Below are 19,496 nucleotides of genomic sequence, written 5' to 3' on the forward strand. Positions count from 1 at the left end.
TTTAAAAACTGGTGCCTGAGCTTGTTGTCCTCTCATCCCTCAAATCCTCTTTCTCCTCATCTTTTTCAGAATGTCGGTCTGAGGCAGTGGCAGAGCATAGATTGCTGGTGCTTGGGGTGGGCACACCAGCACCAGGGAGACAGGGCACAGAGGGTGGATGGAGCCCACCGTGCCAGCCCAGCCCTTATTGCCAATAGCACCAGGGGGACGAGCCCCGAGGCACACAAAATGCAGCGCATGACATTGTCTCCAGTTGTCATGAAATTGCCAGGACCTTTGAAAAAACCCTTAAGCCATCATGGCTTCTCAGTTCCATGCAGAATCCCAGTTTTTTAAATACAAGCCTTTCCTTCCTCCTGAGTCCCCTCAACCAAACTCAAAGCTCTCTCAGCCTTGGGCATGATTCAATGAAAAGAAATGGATATAAGGATGAAGACAAGAGTAAAATAAGAGATTAAAGGAAGAAAAGGGGGGGTGGAACCAAGGCTGCAAACAAAGCATATATTTAAAACACCCCCCAAAGAATCCTGGGAACTGTAGTTTGTTAAGCATGCTGGGACCTGTGGCTCTGGCAGAGGCAAACTATAATTCCCAGTATAACTCCCAGGGGTGCGTGTTTCAAATGCACAGTGTGTGCGCGCAACCCGAGAGATAAGGCACAGAGAAAGAAAAGTGGGTATCATGGGGTGCACAGGGGCCAGTGGGGTGAAGCAAGAGTCTGGTGGATAGCTATAAAAAGACAACAAAATAATCTGGACTCCTTGGAAGGTTTTGAATAAACATCCACAAATTTATTAGCTGAACACATGATAGATAAGGGAAGGATATGTACAAATTTGCAACATGCAGAGAACAATATGTGCAAAGAAATCAAAGAGGGGAGCTGAGGGAAGTCCTTGGGGGGCGAGGAATGGGGGGAAATAATGTAATTGATTATTCGGACTGATATTTTGTTATGCTGAAATTGTTTAATAAAAATATTTTTTTTAAAAAGAGTGCGGGGGTAGCATGACAGAGAATGAGACAGAAGAGTGTGCAACAGGGTGCAGAGAAACAAGAGGTGGAGATGCAGAGACAAACAACAAAAAAAGACAAGAGGTACTCTGAATGTGGGTACTGCAAACCTACATAAAAGAGTGGGAGCGAGTGTGTATTATGAAGAGGACCAAAAAGATAGAGCTTCACCAAAATCCTTCTCCAGTTAATTTACTGATACAGCTCTCCTGAGTTTGTAAAAAACAGTGGCCCTCTGGAGTGATTTGAGTTGTGCACTCTTATTTTATACACCCCTCCCCCCCAGTTTTCCCCAGACCTCCCCCTCCCTCATAAGTCCTCCAGTGGTATCAGTTAAACAGCATGACCCGTCTGAGCTGGTAACCAGCATTTGGTTAAGGCGTGCTTGGCTCCCAGAACAGCCCTGTGCCTTGCTGATGTTTACAGGTGAAATAGGAACTGTGTTGTTGGCAGGGCTGCTTACCTAATTGACTGAAGGCAACTAAAGATCAAATGAAACAGAAACATGGCAATATTTGGTGTGTTGATGCCTTTCTTCCTGATATGCTTTAATATTGGGCAGTCTTGCCGGAATTCTGATGACTTTGTGGGTGCCAGCTCTCCGGGAGATGTTGTCATTGGAGGCTTGTTTGCAATTCATGGCAAGATGTTGCATTCAGAAGAAAACCCCCTCAAGCCAGTGATTGCCAATTGTGCCGGGTGAGTAATAATATCAACTGTATCAGGAGAATGAAAAGAGCAGGATGACATGGACATGAATGGAGCAAATGAGAAAAGCAGGATGGGGGGAAGCTTTAAATTTTTGGAATCTTTAAATCACTGTTTCTTAAAAGGGTATCAGCAACGAAAAGTGTGTGTCTGATATGCCTGGGTAAAAGCTAATGTGAATGACTGTGAGGGGCTGCAATTACTTTCTATCTCTTTTGTTGTGTACTGTTATATGTACTTATCAGGAAGGCGATCCCATTAAATGTAATGGGACTTTTGAACAGGCATGCATAGGATTCCACTGTTAGTGTCTTATTGACTTGCACCTCTTTTATGGTATATAACCAACCCCTGCATTTTTATTACCTCCATACACCACATATTAATATGGCATAAAACATAGTACATAACTGGAACCCAGTCTGTATATTGGATTTCTTCTGTGTTATATCACAGTATCCAAGATTTTCACTTTGGCCATGCTAAAGCCTGACAATGTACACCTATAAATGTCTTCTTATGAGAAAGCCCTACTAAGTTCAATGGGACTTACTCCCAGAAAAGTGGGCACTTACCTTTGAGTAAATCCCATTGAACTCAGTGGGACTTACTTATGAGTGGAAATGTATACGCTTGAACTGTAGTGGCATAAAAAAATAGAGAGCATTTTTTACACAAAACATGAGTGTTTTCAGAAAGTACAGCTGAATCTCTTTTTCTATCATTCCTTGTCAGTCCTTTCATTACTTTGTAGACTTTACATTGCATTGATGTGTCAACATTTTGACAGTGCCAGCAAAAAGGCAATTAACCTGCTGTCCATAGACTGTTTACATTGATGTTACCCAAATGAAACTGATGTGACTACTCAGTAAGAGAGTGTTTTCAGGATTGCAGCATAACTGCTTTTAGGATGGCTGTATAAGTAATCCAGAAATGTATTCAACTCATAATCACTGTTTACATTTAATGTAAGTTGTCCTCTTTTAGTTTTTACAAACAAATCAATTATATGTCAATATATGTGTGTATCACCAAAATCACCAAATAGATACCTTATTGAATTACTGACTGATGCTTGGGATAACAGCTTAGCATAACAAAAAACTCCAACTCCTATTGTGAAAAGGAAAGGCAGTTTTTCATAACTGCTGTATATATTGAAACATCAGAACAAGAAAGACTCAAAAGTAAATAGGTATAACCTTCATACTCAACCCTACTAATTAAAATGTATTCCAGTATGTAATTAAAATCACCTCTCCCCAGTTAAATTGTCAAACGCTCTAAATGGACCAGTTGGACTAAAGCTTGCAGTCTAACATAGTCCCAATCATGTACTGTATGCAGGGGGAAGGGTCATGTATGCCACCTGAGATGCCAACTTGAATTATTGAGGGGGCAGGTAAGCCCTGCCCTACATAATCACAATATGCAGCACACAAACATTTAAATAGTAATACCCATCAACTTTGGGTGCCCCCAGCCCACTCAAATATTTTTTGGGGGGCCAAAGAGACCTTGGCCCCTAGGAGTTGGCTCCTACGTATGACCCCCAGTACCCTTTGAAGGTAGGGCAGAAGATAGCTAGAGACTGTTAATTGGGTAAGAAACAGGTAAACCTTTCAGAATTACTGTAGGGCAGTTACAGAAGACTCCTAAGGATGCAGCTCAGTGGTAAAGCACAGTGGTTCAGTCCCTGACCTCTACACCTCAGGTAGAGAGAGTGCTGCTGTTGACATCGAGAGAGATGAATGGTCTGACTCAGTTTGAGGCAGGTTCCTTTGTACCTTCTGTTTCCTGTCCCTTCCCTTATTTAAAATGTAGGGCTCTGTGGGGCCAGACAGTTAGCAAGACAAATCAAAATTGCCCCCTCTCAACAACATGCAGTTTGAAGAGCCCTTCCCTGGATTCCATACAGCACAGCTTCATATGCGGTATTGTGAGATTTGGGGTTTGGGTAGGAGAGTGTTGTGTAATTGGCCCAGAATGACTGCAAATGCTACTTGATAGCTGATGACAAAGTTTCAAGGCATATCTTCTATTAGGGAAATTGGTGGTAAATTGCCCAAGAGGGTTAAGAGATGATTGGAGAAGATGAACTCATTCTCATTCTCCTTCAGCCAGAGGGAAGGGGCATGCTAGATATGAGTGGGAAAACAACAGAAGCATATTGGACAACAGACAACAGACTCTGAGTGGGGCACACAGAGAGAGCCAGGGAGACAGCAATGTCTGACAAGTGTGTTTTTGGAGGGAGGTGCCCCTCTCTGGAAATCTGATGTGGGGCAGTGGATTTGGCTGCCTGTTGGGATGTTAAGCCATCCCTCTACCTATGTTTGACCTGTGAATTTGAAAATAAACTCAAAGAAAAACCAAACCTGGGTTAGCACTGCAACCCAGGAACACTGTATCACTTGGAAAAATCAAAACTGATATTGGCAGTGGGACTGCATTTCTTTGGAGAGAAATTCTGGGTTGGTGTGGTTCAGCCATAATGAAGCATGTAGCAGCAGTTCAAGTTGTTTCAGTAGTAGTAGTAACCTCACATTGACTTTAAGGTAAGCATGAGCAGACAGACTGGAGGTCTCCCAAGTACAAGCTCTAGTCTAAGCATCATATAGAAACTCAACATGAGAAGTTTAGTGTTGGCTGTTGCAAGGGTAGTCAGGACATATTCCGAAGCCCAGCAACAGAATAGGCAATTAGGCATGGATAAGAGGAGGGTGCAGGAAGCAGATGAGCTGGTGATGGGCTTAACTGGGATGATTTGCAGTCTGTAGCAAAGAACAAAGAGGCTTTGTCTGTCTAGGATCCTGGAAATGGTGGCAAGAGCCCTCTCTTGCCACCATTTCCAGGATCCTAGACAGACATAGCCTCTTGGTTCTTTGGAGATGGAAGAGAAGTCCCACAAATGCAGGGAGGGGAAAGAATGTGCAGATGTTGATGCAAGGTTGGGGGGTACAGTGCATGATGACAGATTTACTGTTGACAGATTCTTTTTTCATCCCATTTGTGCCCATGGAAGAGAAAGAGCAGGAGGAAAAGCTTGGAAATGTTTCTGCTGGAAGAGCAGTCATTGTGTAGAGACCTGGGCAAGGAAATATCTTTTATTGACTTCTTTGCCCCATAGGTGCTTCACAAATGTGTTACTAGATGGGATAGGCCCCACCAATTGGTGCACCCTAGAGGCATGCTCCAGCAGTGAGATTAAGACAGGATCTTACAAATTACAGCAACAGAAGAGACTGGGATCACTTCAAGATGACAGCCGTATTGAGCATTCATCCCAATTTATTTCTAAGGAGATTAGACAATGTCAGCTATTTATTAAAAAATTATTCCATTTTGTTTCTGGAGAGTTCTGGAGATGGGCAAATCTGTCAGTTTTGGCTTCTCACCCTTTCTCATGTTTCCAGTCTTGAGTGCAGTTCTCATTTCCGTGTCAGTTTGCATTGAAAAAAGTCAACATGGAATTTAATAAGCATTCCTCCTGATACACACTTTTTGTGTGCAGTTTTGCCTAATGTATGTATTTTTGTAAAACAAACATTCACAAATATCGATATTTTCACAAATATTGATATTTTCCCCAATACAGTGCATTTTGTATGTTACTTTCACAATCATATTCATTTTTATGCTTATTTTTACTGTAGTGCATGCATTACACATTACTTGGCAGGGAGCTGCTTTGAAAAATTCAGAGAAGTGCAAATTTCGCAGGATGCTCGGTGTTTCAGTTCTCATATTGTTTTGTGTCAATTAGGTAGGTTCACCTTTAAAGGCAAACTGCAAAATTGAAAATGGTTTTTAAATTTATATACGGCTACCTGGTTTTTTATGTATCTCAACATTTATGTGTTTAATGTCTATGAAACTGCTCATTTATCTTGTATAGAAAAAGCTGCTACTGTTTTAAGAAAAGTATGAGCTAGACCAATTTCTTGATAGTATGTGTGTTTGTGTTGTGAGACAGAGGAGGTGAGAGAAAGTTAATGAGGTCAGAATGACTGCAGATGCTCCTTGTCACCAGTGGCAAAGATTCCAGACACATCTTATGTTAGGTCAATGGCCCAAGAGGGTAGGAGACAGTTGGGGTTGTGACTCATCCTTATTAAGCTGTGAGTGAAAAACAACAGAAGCAGTATGGAGGAGAAATACACACACAGAGAGAGCTGAGGTTTGGGGCAGTGTAAGCTAACAGCATTGGGAGGGGCGCCATCTTTCTCTAGAGATCTGACATGAATTTCAAAGACTACAAAATGTCATAACCTTCCATGGTGGATACACTCTCAACATATGCACACTGCACATATTAATTTCATATCATGTGAAGTGAATCTGGGTGACATACTGATAACTGACTTTATGTGTTTCTCGACAGCTTTGAAGTTCAAGTGTTTCTTCAGAGCCTTGCAATGGTCCATGCAATCGAAACAATCAACAACTCTACACTTTTACCTGGAATTAAACTGGGATATGAAATCTATGACACTTGTGCAGAGGTCACCAGGGCAATGGCTGCAGCTCTAAGGTTCCTGTCCAAGTTCAATGCCTCAAAAGACCTTGTGGAATTCAGGTGCAACTATTCAGACTATACACCCAGAGTCAAAGCTGTAATAGGTGCCACCTATTCAGAAGTATCTATGTCGGTTGCAAGAGTATTGAATTTGCAGCTTATACCACAGGTAAGTCACTATAAAAAGAGCTTCTTGCTTTCAACAGGAGGAGTGTTTTAATGAAATTATAGGACTCTGAATATAATTATAAGATGGCTTGGCTGGTGGGTATATATCAACATGGAAGGGACAACATTCTAGAGTACTAAATAAACAATATGCTTATTTCTTGGTTATCATATTTTAACATGGGGTAAAGAAAGAAGGCCACAACTTTATTTCCATGAATTTGGTGTGATGTGGATCATGAGACTTTGATGAGATTGACATACCTTTGGTGCTCAGTGGAATCACCCAACCTGTTGTTGACTGAGCAGGAGTTTCAATGACCTAAGACAGCACACAGAGTGAGACACCCTGGCAGCTTGCTTCTATGTAATTGTGCACTAAGCCTTAGTCTTTGATTCAGATGCACAGTGCTTTGTAATCCCCCTTTCGGCCAATTCTTTACCTGTCCCACACCAAACATCATATGTATGATGTCATATTTGACAGGTAGATATGGCTTGGCCAAAATGGCTGGGGCGAGGGCAGCTAATTAGGCTTGCGGGCTGAAGAGACCCCACCACTGCTTTAGAATACCAGGGGACTGTCATGGTTCTGAACTGGAGGAGGAGCCAGCTCAAACTGAGGCTGGTGTGCACCTACCAGCTGGGAGTCAAACCAGGCTCTTGATGCTGGTGTTCGCTTGCACATGGTCAAGATCCTAGGCTCCTCCCCTATTGCACTAGCCTTCTGAATGTCAGAAGGCATGTTTACTGAGGTGAGCGACAATTCAACGATGTGATCTCCACAAGCAATCTGACAGAAAACAGCAGGGCTGCGTACCAACAACATTTTTGCATCTTCTGACAAAGACAAGTCATTTGGCACCACAGGTTTTTGTTCATCTTAATGATTGTTTTATCTTGATTCACCCTGGTGCCGCAGCTATGGAGCTGCCAAGAAGGATAGCAAATGTGTGCGTAGGCAAACAAAACAAACATCAAACCCACCCCCCACCATGCATACACACACACACACACACACACACACACACACACACACGTAGGGATTAGCAGTAAGTCAGGCTTGAATGACTTAATATCCCATTTGCAGTAATCAACCTGCCAACAGATTTCCCCCCCCCCATATATGTGGTTGCGAGCTGTTTATATTTCAGTGAACCGCAATTCTAAAAGAAACACAAAACCCTGGATTGAAAGACTTAACAAAACCATATAAAGATTTATGAACATAAACATGTTTTAAGATTCTCCAATGGAGTGCACACATCACAACTGGCAGCCACATACTGGTTCTGTCATGTGCTGAGCTGTTTATATGCAGCTCACTATCAGATCAGGAGACTTTACCCCACAACAAGATATCTGCCCTCCTCGCTGCCTCAATGAAAGCTTTGAGAAAGTTGCACAGTCTGTAAGGTGAGCCGCTGAATAGAGATTTCTTGCCACCACGTACCACATGTTGCAATTAACAGCAGCCACCGCATGGCAGCTGCCTTGTGTGTTCCTGCTTGAATTTGGGGGGGGGGGGCATGGGCTGAGTGCACACTATAACTTCAAAGTGCATTTGAAGCACATTTTCCCCCTCAAAGAATTTTGGGCGCTAGATTTTAAGGGTTGGTGGGAATTGCAGCTCTGTGTGGGGTAAAGCACCATGCGCAGAATTCTTCCAGTGGGGAAATGTGCTTTGGATGTGCTTTAAAGATATGGTGTGTGCACAGTTAATCTTCAAACTGAACAGAAACTGTAGCGACAGTATGAATGGTATGTAGAAACAAAACACTGCATTAGCCCAGATGTGCGTTTGTTTTTTTCAGATGACCTATCCTTGGGTAACCCTTTCCATATCTTTTTGAATGTCAGCCACAGAATCTCTATGTGTTGCAGAGGACTCTGTGGTGGTGGTGTTGGGGGAGGGGTGTCATGCAGGGTACTGGCTGCCAACCATGATACCAAACCTCACTCTGACCTGCATGAAATGAGTTAAAAAAGCAAATGTAGAGTTTCAAGAAGCAGGTTTTGAAAATCCTTAATCTGAGAAAACATTTCTATCTGAACGCAAACTCTACTGTTCATCTGGCGAGATGAAGTAATATGTTCATTTGCGTCTCCAGGCAGGTACAATATCTTGCTACCAGCCTAAAATACAGCTGAAGTTCAGTTAGAAGAAACTTCTCTTGGATTCAGCCCACCATGCAGATAAGGATAGTGGTGCATGCTCTGTTGGAGATCCTTACTCTGGGATATGCATTTTAAAGATAGCGGTGGATGAAACAGCCTATTTCCATCCTGTCAGTTTTTCCTATGTACAGAAAGAATCTATGCTACCCCATTTAAATGTGGATTAAAAAAAATACCCTTCAAATCTGCACAGTTCTACTAAAAATAAAAACTGGGTACAGTCATACCTTGGATTACAGATGCTTCAGGTTGTGCGTTTTCGGGTTGTGCACCGGGCCAAACCTGGAAGTACCGGAACAGGTTACTTCTGGGTTTCGGTGCTCACGCATGCACAGAAGCGCTAAATCATCCTCTGCGCATGCACAGAAGCACCGAATCATGACTCGCATGTGCGCACACACGGGTTGCAAACGCTGGGGGTTGTGAACGTGCCTCCCACACTGATCACGTTCGCAATCCGAGTGTCCACTGTACTTATGAGGGGGTTAGAAGATTGTCATTGTTCTTACTTTCTTTCTTTTTAAATAATCAACTGCTTAGAAAAGCTAGTAACTTTACCATGTTTATCCAGTTAAAAAAGTATTTTTAAATGCTCTCAGGATGCAACCATATGTCATAATGTCCATAATGTCCATAATGTAATGTCATTGTATTGTTGTTAGGTTGTTGGACCCATGTGTGTATCGGCTCATAGATTATGCACTCTAATTCACATTTCTGTGTCCAATCCATGCATGGGTTGTTGTTTTGCAGGGATGTGTGTGTGTGTCAGGTAAGTTTCAAAGGTAGAGCAAATCAGAATCCTCCAACACTCTTGTTGGAGGAGTGCATTGCTTGAAACCAATAAGGTGGCTGTGTAAAGTTGGCTAGTGTGAAAGCAGGAAACTGGACTAGCTAGGCCTTTGCTTAGATCCACCAGGGTTCTCTTTTCAGTCATGATATTCCCAATGTTGAAATAGTGGTAATTCTTTGGGGGTCCTGCCCAGAAAATGTGTTGCAATGGCCCATAAGTGGAGAAGGCTATTTCAAGCAGCTTTTGGTGGTGTCTGAGGCAGGAGGCCACCATGCTGCATTTCACTCAAACTTACATATATCTGTTGGAGTGTAAGAGTACTTAGATAAAAAATGCAGCAGGAGTTGAGAGAGTGAATTATAGCCATCTCGGCTTCCCCCTTTGCAATAGCTTATTTGATGCTTCTAAGAACTTGAACCCTGGGTCTTTGCTCAGAGCTGTTCCCTGCGTCTATAACGAAGCTGTTTTGTCATCTCTGCAGGTGAGTCACGCTTCAACTGCAGAAATCCTTAGTGATAAAGTCCGCTTCCCGACTTTTCTGCGCACCGTGCCTAGTGATTCTTATCAGACGAAAGCGATGGCACGACTGATCCACAGGTCAGGGTGGAACTGGATTGGAATCATAGCCACCGACGATGACTTTGGGCGCCTCGCTGTGGAGAGCTTCGGGTTACAGGCAATGGCAAACAATGTCTGCATTGCATTTAAAGAAATGCTGCCAGCTTATCTCTCGGACAGCACCATTCATGGCAAAATTAATCAAGCTCTTGAGAAGATTGTCAAGGAAACCAGGGTAAACGTCATTGTTGTCTTTCTCAGGCAATTCCACGTAATGAGATTGTTCCGAAAAGCAATTGAGAGGAACATAAATAAGACCTGGATTGCAAGTGATAACTGGTCAGCAGCTGTCAAGATTAGCACCATTCCAAATATCAGTCGCCTGGGGAAGGTGGTTGGATTTACATTCAAAAGTGGCAACATGTCATCTTTCCACGACTTCTTGAGCAATCTACATACAGCCCCCAATGGAAACAACACGTTCTCAATGGAATACAACACTCTTATGGCAGCATGCTCGCATATAAACGATCAAGATTTGAGCAAGTGCATTGGTAATTACTCTGTTGAGAGAGTTCTACAGAACCGCACTAAACCAAGTAACCAGTTTCGGAGAGAGGAATTTCTCATTGCAAACATCGAACCAGGATTTATCCATAGCACCATGCTAGCCGTGTATGCAATTGCAAATGCCATTCGGAATCAGTGCAGGGCCAGAAACTGTAAAGACCCATATGCTTTTGCCCCTTGGGAGGTATGGTTTAAACATATTTTTATTACACATATTTTTCCACACTTTTCATCCCTTCCTTTCCAACATTTCCAAGCACAAACCATTGGCCATTACTTCAAATGGGTATTACTTGAACAATTTGACATTTTCATCCTTGTTACTCTACAGGGGTGCAGCAGCTTAAAGATTTGATACATTTGACTTAAACTTTAACATTTGTATAAATCACTGCCAAAAAGTCTCAACAAGATTTTAAAAATCTTAGCTGAAACCTAGCTGAGCTTAACCCCTGAAAATGAAAGCCAGTTTATACAGGTGGGTCATTATGCTTCATGAACAAACTTTTCGCTCAAGAATAGAAAAAAAATTAATCAACTTTTCAGAAAGTATTGCATCCCTTATTTTATATTCCCTCCCAACAATCCTGTTATCTTCTTTACAATTATTTCTGCTTAATCTTGGGGAGAACTGGGTGTTGAGATAAAGTTGCAATCCCAGGGCAACACAGTGAATGCATAACTGCAAAAGATCAAGAGTTTTCAGCACCTGCTGAAACCTTACTGAGGCCTGTGCTGGTTACTGATGGCAGCTTTTCCCATAACTTCTTTAAAAGTTTAATTTTCATAGAATCATATATTTGTATACCCGTGAGGGACCCTGAGGGTTCTAGTTCTACTCCATTCCATGCAGGAATCTCAGCTAAAGCATCCAAGAGAGATGTTAATCCAAGCTCTGCTTAAAACCCCCAGATGAAGGAGAGTCCACACCTTCCAAAGTAGTCCAATCCACTGCTGAACAGCTCATAACACCAGAAAGGTCTTCCTAATGTTTAGTTGGAATGTCCTTTCTTGTAATTTGAATCCATTGGTTCGAGTCCTACCCTCCAGAGCAGCAGGTTGCTCCATCATCCATGTGACAGCCTTTCAGATATTTGAAGGTGGCTATCATATCACCTCTGAATTGTTTTGTACTGACTGTTAATGCTGCTGGGTTAATTTTATTGCCACTGTTTTTTCAACTCGTGTTGTAAACTACCCTGATGTTTTCACAATAGGCAGCATATAAATATTTGTAATAAAGAAGACCACATCTGTCCAGAACAAACCCAACCCAACCAGCTGGTTTTGTTTCTTCTGCAAATCTCCTCACCTACATTTTGACACTGTTTGAGATATGTTGATCCGGTGAGCGTATTAATATGCACAATTCTCTGGGTATTTGAGTCTTCATACTGAAGGGTCATGTGGGGTCTGGGATCAGATATTGCTGCAGTGTTGAGAGGTTGAGACTATATTGTGGTAATCAGAATCTTTTGCTCTAGTGTTGACACACAACTAATGATGTTCTTCTTTACCTAAGAATCCAGAGGACATTCTTAAAATCACATTGTTACAACACATATATTGATATCCATTTTATGTAAATGTTACTGTTATGGCTTTCCCAAAACATTCTGGGTTTTGTGTTGTGTGTTGAGGGTGCTTTCAAGTTTCTCCCCCCCCCCCCCGCCCCTGAGCTTCCCAGATCCCTCCATGTGAAGAAGATCTGTCCAGTATTCCCCTTAGTGTTGTACAGTATTGCAGATCTCCTCCCACAGCATATTCAGTCTGAGTTAGGGATGGAGGAATAATTTGTTTTACATGGATCTGAGTGAGCATTATCTTGCACCAGACCTCATCCTGTACTGGGTGCCCACTTATGACCAAGCCACTTGTGCAATTCAGTGTGAAATCATTTGCAAAAAAATATGCACAACATATTTATTTCACCAAATTTATATAATACCTAAAAGATGTTTACATAGATGAGTCAATCCTCCTGTTGAACTATGTTTTTGAAGCATAATTTTGTAAGAATGGATACATCAGGATTTACATACATACATACATACATACATACATACATACATACATGTGTTTGTGTGTTCCTTTCTTTAGGAAACCAGGAATGTATATGCATATAATATTATTAATATCAGAATGCATATAACGATGTGCTAAGCAAGGGACACGGATTAATTGTTAAACCACTGTGTGAATGGTACCTCAGCCAGCAGTTGTTGGGGAAAGGGGCATAGTGGGATTCCCAGCCATTCTCCTCTGTTGGGAATGTACAGCTATGAGTGCCATGGGCCTGTCCTATGAGCCCTAAACTAGCTTGCTGTCCTCAGGTGCACTGGAGGAGACATTGCTATTGTTAAAGTAATATTTAACTGCTAGTCCAGTCAGGTTCTATATGTAGAATGAAGGGGTACCATTTTGCCCTTTGCCTTGGGCAGAAAAATGTATTGGGCCTGGCCTAGGAGCGGGTAATTTTATTTGGGACCGTGGGCTGTGGGGAACAATAACCACTCCCTATCCCCTCTCTGCCATCCCCGGCTGCAATTTAGATGGAAAAAGGAGATATAAAGGCAATGCTATCTGGAAAGGGAAGTGTTAAACTGGTGAGGTTGATTCCAAGAGAGGACAGACAGGACAATCTGAAAAACAGAGCGATCCAATTGACCAGAATAGAAATCACACAGCGTTTCTATTGATTTAAAAAGAACTCTGATGTTCCTGACCTCTGAAAAGAAACAGAAGCTGAACAGGGGAAACCATGATATTTTGTTCAAGACACTGTGCAGGTGCCCCATAAAACGTGAGTGAACGAAGTGTGCCCATTCCGCAGTAAATGCCCAATGTGGAGGCAGCCAAAGCTAGAGAGGGACATTAGGCAAAGAAATGAGAATTGACCGCCTTTATCTAGGGACCTGGGCAGCAGTACTCTCTTCTGCATTTTTTACATAGTTAACCAACATTTATTTTAAGATAAACAAAGTTGAAGCACCATGACTGCATGTGACTCTTTAGCTTTCTTTGACCTTCTGTGACTGAAGAAAGATTTTTGTTGTTGCCTAAACTTCTTTTTTTAGGGAAAAATATACTAAGGGGTAGAAGGATCTATCAATTTCAGTTCTCTCAGATTTTCATTTTTAAGAAAACTTTAATTCAGTTCTACATGTTTCTGGTGCAATTTGTGATTTATTTATTTTTAAAATCAGCATCAGTATGGACTTTTCACTAATGTACACATTTTTGCAAGCAATTTTCTCTGATACGATGCATTTTTGTTATCTTCACTAACATATTTATTTTTAAATGCACACTTTCCCCTCATATATACATTTTTTGTAAACATTATTTGGTTGGACAACTGCACCGCAAAATTCAGAAAAGTGCAAATTCCCAAGGATAGCTGTGTTTCAGTTCTCCAATTCACCTTTAAATGAGAACTGAATCTAATTTCTCCTCCACTCCCAGACCACAAGGTTACATTTTTTTTAGCAGAGGAGAAATGAAATGTCATACACAAATAGGAAATTTATGAAACATTTGAATACATTTTTTCTTCATTATGAATGTCTTCAATTTTAAACTTTTGCTTATGAAATCAGACTTCAGAGTACTTTTAAAAAAAAACCTTACTTCTTGTGCCTTGAAAGCAATAGCCATAGGGCAATAACATTAGACTATTAAATGTGAATATTCAACACTTTGACAACTTCCCCCCAGAATGATCCTTTTCCAGCTCTACTTTGTTAGTGGGAAAGCAGCTTCACAAGTGATTTTTAGAACTGCTTTTCATGCCCATAATAAACACAATTCCAAATTGGAAAATGGAATCTGGACATTCTAAAATACTCAGGAAGGATGAATCTGGGAATAAAACACATCAGCAAAGAGGTGAGATCAGTCACACCATGATCAGTTTGATAGAGATTAGTCACATAACAAGTAATTATACAATCATTTTTTATTGGCAATCCTTTCTGCAAACTGATAAAACTCAAGTTGCCCAAATATGATTATAATGAGTGAAGTGATCTGGCCTCTGGAAGCATTTCTTTTTCTTCTGATATATTTTTGATTTGTACTGCCCCTCTATAAAATGCTACTATATGCCATCTCTCTTCCCTAAGCACTGATTTGCATCACTATTCACTTTTATCCCTGCAGTTGCTTGAAGAACTGAAAGAAATCAGGTTCACTGACAATGAAAGGGAAGTCTATTTCGACTCTCACGGAGACATCAACACAGGCTATGATGTGCTGGTTTGGAAGGAAATTGATGGGCGGATGGTGATTTCCAACATAGCAGAGTACGACCTTGAGAAAGATGACTTCATCTTTGCAGATGAGGAAGATGAAATGGAGTTTTTGAATCTAAAGGTATTTAGAGGCACACAGATAAACCAAAGGGGTTTTAAACACTTCTGGATTTATCCTCTTGTTTCCAAATTTTATGGTTGAAAAGAATGGAAAGCAGCAACAAAACAGAAGAGGATGTCATTACAACTGACTTATTGAACAGAATGGTATTAATGTGATGGTTACACCAACAGCATTTTATCCAGTAAGTCAGTTGTGATGAGCTTGTAATTCTAAATAGGCAGGAATTGGTGCAAGCTGCAAGTGGATGCTGTGTGATTTGCAAAATACAGTGTGCATGCTGAATGTACACCCAAGACCCACAATTTGCATATGTCATGCATGCTTAAACTTGGATCAAGACTTAGTCATGATTTGAGTAGACCCACTGAAATCAATGGGACTTAAGCTCAACACGACGAATGAAAGTTCCAAACTTTCCAAAAGTTTGTTTATGCAGAGTGCCCGCTCCCATTTCACCGCAACACGGGACAGTGCACTGACAACCTTTCAGTGTATGGCCAGTGACTCCCCTCCAACTCAGCCTCTTTAACGGGGGAGCCAACTGTGTGCTGTCAGGTTGGCTCCGCCCCTTTTAACTATGCGAAGAGCTCTGCCTCCCCCACCACAGATAGGTTCATTAGAACTGAGATTTGGCTGGAACCTCAAAGGGCTGTGACATGGGGAGGCGGATCAGGAACTTCTGCCATTGTCTCAGGGATTGGGGTGCTGCACGCAGCCACACAAAGGGTGCCCTCCAGTTGATGGGAGAGCGGTCATTGTTGATTATTTTAAAATGCAAGATCTCCACTTTTGTTTTGCAGAACATTCAGTCCAAATGCTCCAGCAAATGCAGCCCAGGACAGGTGAAGAAAGTTTCCGCAAGCCCACATACCTGCTGCTACGAGTGTATAAGCTGCCCCGAAAACTATTACACTAATAAATCAGGTGTGGAATCAGAACATAATGTTTACTTAAGAATGATAATTTTAATGTATTTTTCTGTGAATAAAATATATTCTTGATTGTTTCAGGAGCCATAGAAATTGTGGGGTGGCAGGTGGGGGGCAGACAAAAGCAACCTGTATTCACATGCACAATCCAACTAAAGTACATTTTCTGGAAAAGCACTGAAGTGAAGTGCCCTGTATTTCTAGCCATTGTGACAAGTGGCATGGGCAACAGACCTCTGCTGGAACACCTGAATGCCAGTTCCAGTTGAAAAGGCCTGGCTTCCGTGTGACTACATTAACTTAAATCAGGGGTACTTGATTTACCTGAGGGCACATTTGGAAATCTAATAAACTGTTGCGGGCACCACAGAGCACCCATTTCACAGGGTAACAACTGGTGATCCTCAGACACCACCTCAAAATCATATGCACCCCTCAAAAACCAAATAAAAATAAAAAGCAGGCAAAGCCCCCTCCAAAAAATAGGTACCCCCAACACCACAAAGACCAAAAACCCCTCAGTTAAAACAACATTGGGAAATCAATGGGCTTTAGAAGGTGCGAAGAGAGGCATCTGAGGGTGCTGTGGTAGCCATGGGGAGCCCCATGTTAAATATTGAATGTAATGGATCTAACACGATTGTATTATTTTTCTATATGCATGTACTGTATTTTTCGCTCTATAAGACACACCAGACCATAAGACACACCTAGTTTTTGGAGGAGAAAAACAAGAAAAAAAATATTCTGAACCCCAGAAGCCAGAACAGCAAGATGAATCACTGTGCAGTGAAAGCAGCAATCCCTCTTGCTTCTGGGATAGCTGCACAGCTTGCATTTGCTCCATAAGACGCACACACATTTCTCCTTACTTTTTAGGAGGGAAAAAGTGAGTCTTATAGAGCAAAAAATACGGTATATATTTTTACATTGCTCACAAAGATAGGCTATTGATCAGTCTATAAATGCAGTTGTTGTTGTTTGCTAATAATATGTATTGGCTCTCAAAACAAAATGAGTTCATTATAATGGACCACAATTGTGTATTAAATTGCCCTAATCTCTTCAATAAGATGCACAGCACTGCTAGGGGCTAGTTGTCAAGACGTCTCTTGTTTCTCTCTGCACAGATATGGATTACTGCATTTTATGCAACAACAGGACACACTGGGCCCCTGTGAACAGTTCGAGGTGCTATAGGAAGATGGTTCAGTACCTCAACTGGAATGACTGGTTTGCTATTTTGTTACTGGTACTCTCTGTCCTTGGAATTGTGTTGATTTGCAGCATTATCATAATATTTACTAGAAACGTGGACACTCCTGTAGTAAAGGCATCGGGCGGCTTGACTGTCTGCTATGTTATCCTTCTCTGTCATTTCCTCGCTTTTGTGAGCACAGGCTTCTTCATCGGCAAGCCCATGGCGTACAAATGTAAAACCCGGCAAGCTCTCTTTGGCATCAGCTTTGCGCTCTGCATTTCGTGCATTTTAATTAAGTCTCTGAAAATTCTGCTGGCCTTCAGCTTTGATCCCAAGTTACAAAAATGGCTGAAGGGCCTCTACAAGCCCATTCCCATCGTGTCCTTTTGCACAGGGATTCAGGTCATGATTTGTGCTGTCTGGATCAGCGTTCGAAGCCCTTTTGTGGATGAGAACTTCTCCATCCGGAGAGTTATTATCCTGGAATGCAACGAGGGTTCGGCTGTAGCCCTGGGGATCATGCTGGGTTATATAGCTCTTTTGGCGTTCATATGCTTCATATGCGCCTTTAAAGGTAGGAAGCTACCTGAGAACTACAACGAAGCCAAATTCATAACGTTTGGCATGCTAATCTACTTCATTGCGTGGATTACGTTTATCCCCGTCTACACAACTACTTTTGGCAAGTACTTGCCAGCCGTGGAAATCATTGTCATTTTAATATCCAACTATGGGATCTTGTGCTGTACATTCCTCCCCAAGTGCTACATCATACAGTATAAGCAAGAGACAAATACCAAGTCGGCCTTCCTGAAAATGCTTTACAATTATTCGTCCAAAAGTGCAGGGAGTCTAAGCGTAAACCAAAGTTCTCTGGACTCGAAAAGTGAGACGCCTCCGATTCCCAGTGCAAATGCTTGTTGCAAAACTAAGGGTCAGAAAAATTGGGTGAATGGCAGCTGCCATTTCCAGGCATCTGAGTACAGGGAGATCAGGAGGGAATTGCAACCCACAAATGCAGCAGGGCCCACCATCCCAAGAAGAAGACTCTCTAGCATATGAAGCAGTTGTGGTAGGAAATGTAGTTTTAGGACAAGCAAACCTTCTTTGATCTCCCCATAAGTCAGCCTTCCACAACCTGTGGTCTTTCAAAAGTTACTGGACTACAAATCACATCATCCCCAACCATTGGCTATGCTAGCTGGGGCTGATGGGAGTTGGAGTCCACTGCTTAGAGTGTTAAAAAATAAATTAAATGGTTATGCATGTAGGTTTATTTTGGATGGCAACCACACACAAAAATGTCCAAAGAAAGAGTTCAAATGATGAAGGTTAATGGCATGTCCTTCGACAATAATTGCATTCCATACATGCTTCCATCCCAATGGAGAGGCTGAATGACAAATTTTGAGGGGGAAATGTATTTTATTATACAAATAAAAGCCAAATGACAATTATGCTTTGAAGACACCAAGCGCCCAAAGGTAAAAGACCTCATTATAAAGTTTATGGTGCAAACAACCATGGATCAAGTACTTCATTGTCCTTTGAATTGGTTGCACCATTAGCCCTTAGTGTTGTTGGCTGATTAGCTTCCAATACAGGATCTCCCACAACTGCACAGATAACTTTTATATGTTAATCCTGATTTTACTTTTATGTGTGTAAATCGGAAGTTGAACTCTTTGACAAAATAATCAGGTCTATAATCTCACAATATTTCCATTTATAAGTAATTATATGAGAAAACACATTTAAAATGCTTAGCAGGTTGTCTCTGTCACATTTGCTTTTTCATAGTGGATTTGGGTTCACATGCCTGGAATCACATATCATTAGACCAGTATTTTCTTCATCAGTAACCCTATATATGGAACCATAGGGTGAAACAGTGACCTCCTTGGAGCAAATGAGAACTTCCACTGAACTTTTTAGGGGGCAGTTCTGCACCCATTATTCTTGCTGCAAAGCCACACATTATGTGCATGTATATGCACCTGTTTAGGAGTAATGTGATTCACAGAAATTAAATTTGTATTTAGAAGACAATCCTGTACCTACTTACCTGAGAGTAGGCCACAGCAACCTCAGTGGGGCTTACTTCTGTGTAGGCTTGGATAGGATTGCACAGTACCTATGTGTGTGATCTCTGAGCCTTTGGGAAAAATGTGTGAAGATGCACACACACACACACACACACACACAACCACTTGTAAATATTTGTTTGTAAATGCTGTTACCAATACCTCAGAAGTCCTCAGTGTTAAGCATTTTGCCGTTGAAAGCTGGCTGTGTTTGTGGCTTTACATCCATCTGGAAGTGACAAAACTATAACATTTTAATAAATATCGACTTTTTTCAGCAGCTGGCTACTTATAGCATTGCTGAATGGATGTATGTGTACTGGGATCTTCTCATTATAAAGGAATACAAATATACTGCTATTAAAAATAAACTTTTAAATTTATGTTCTTCCTG

General features: G+C 41.5%; 1 protein-coding gene across 1 annotated transcript; it reads left to right on the plus strand.

The window, feature by feature from the left end:
• The first annotated feature begins 998 nt into the window (after positions 1-998).
• Positions 999-19,496, plus strand: GPRC6A (G protein-coupled receptor class C group 6 member A). The gene is made up of 7 exons (XM_079971182.1): positions 999-1,098; positions 1,577-1,713; positions 6,110-6,413; positions 9,865-10,695; positions 14,673-14,885; positions 15,689-15,812; positions 16,948-19,496. The coding sequence occupies exons 1-7, from the start codon at positions 1,009-1,011 to the stop codon at positions 18,078-18,080; spliced, it is 2,832 nt and encodes a 943-aa protein (XP_079827308.1). The 5' UTR covers positions 999-1,008; the 3' UTR covers positions 18,081-19,496.

This window comes from Podarcis cretensis (genome assembly GCF_951804945.1).
Source record: "Podarcis cretensis genome assembly, chromosome: 3".
Classification (NCBI taxonomy): Eukaryota; Metazoa; Chordata; class Lepidosauria; order Squamata; family Lacertidae; genus Podarcis; species Podarcis cretensis.

What these genes read in the sequence shown, in the direction of transcription:
- GPRC6A (XM_079971182.1), top strand. Translation starts at nt 1,009, where the DNA reads ATGACAGAGAATGAGACAGAAGAGTGTGCAACAGGGTGCAGAGAAACA. An exon ending in ACAACAAAAAAAGACAAGAG is followed by an intron (nt 1,099 to 1,576) that starts GTACTCTGAATG and finishes AATATTGGGCAG; the next exon opens with TCTTGCCGGAATTCTGATGA. An exon ending in ATTTGCAGCTTATACCACAG is followed by an intron (nt 6,414 to 9,864) that starts GTAAGTCACTAT and finishes TCATCTCTGCAG; the next exon opens with GTGAGTCACGCTTCAACTGC.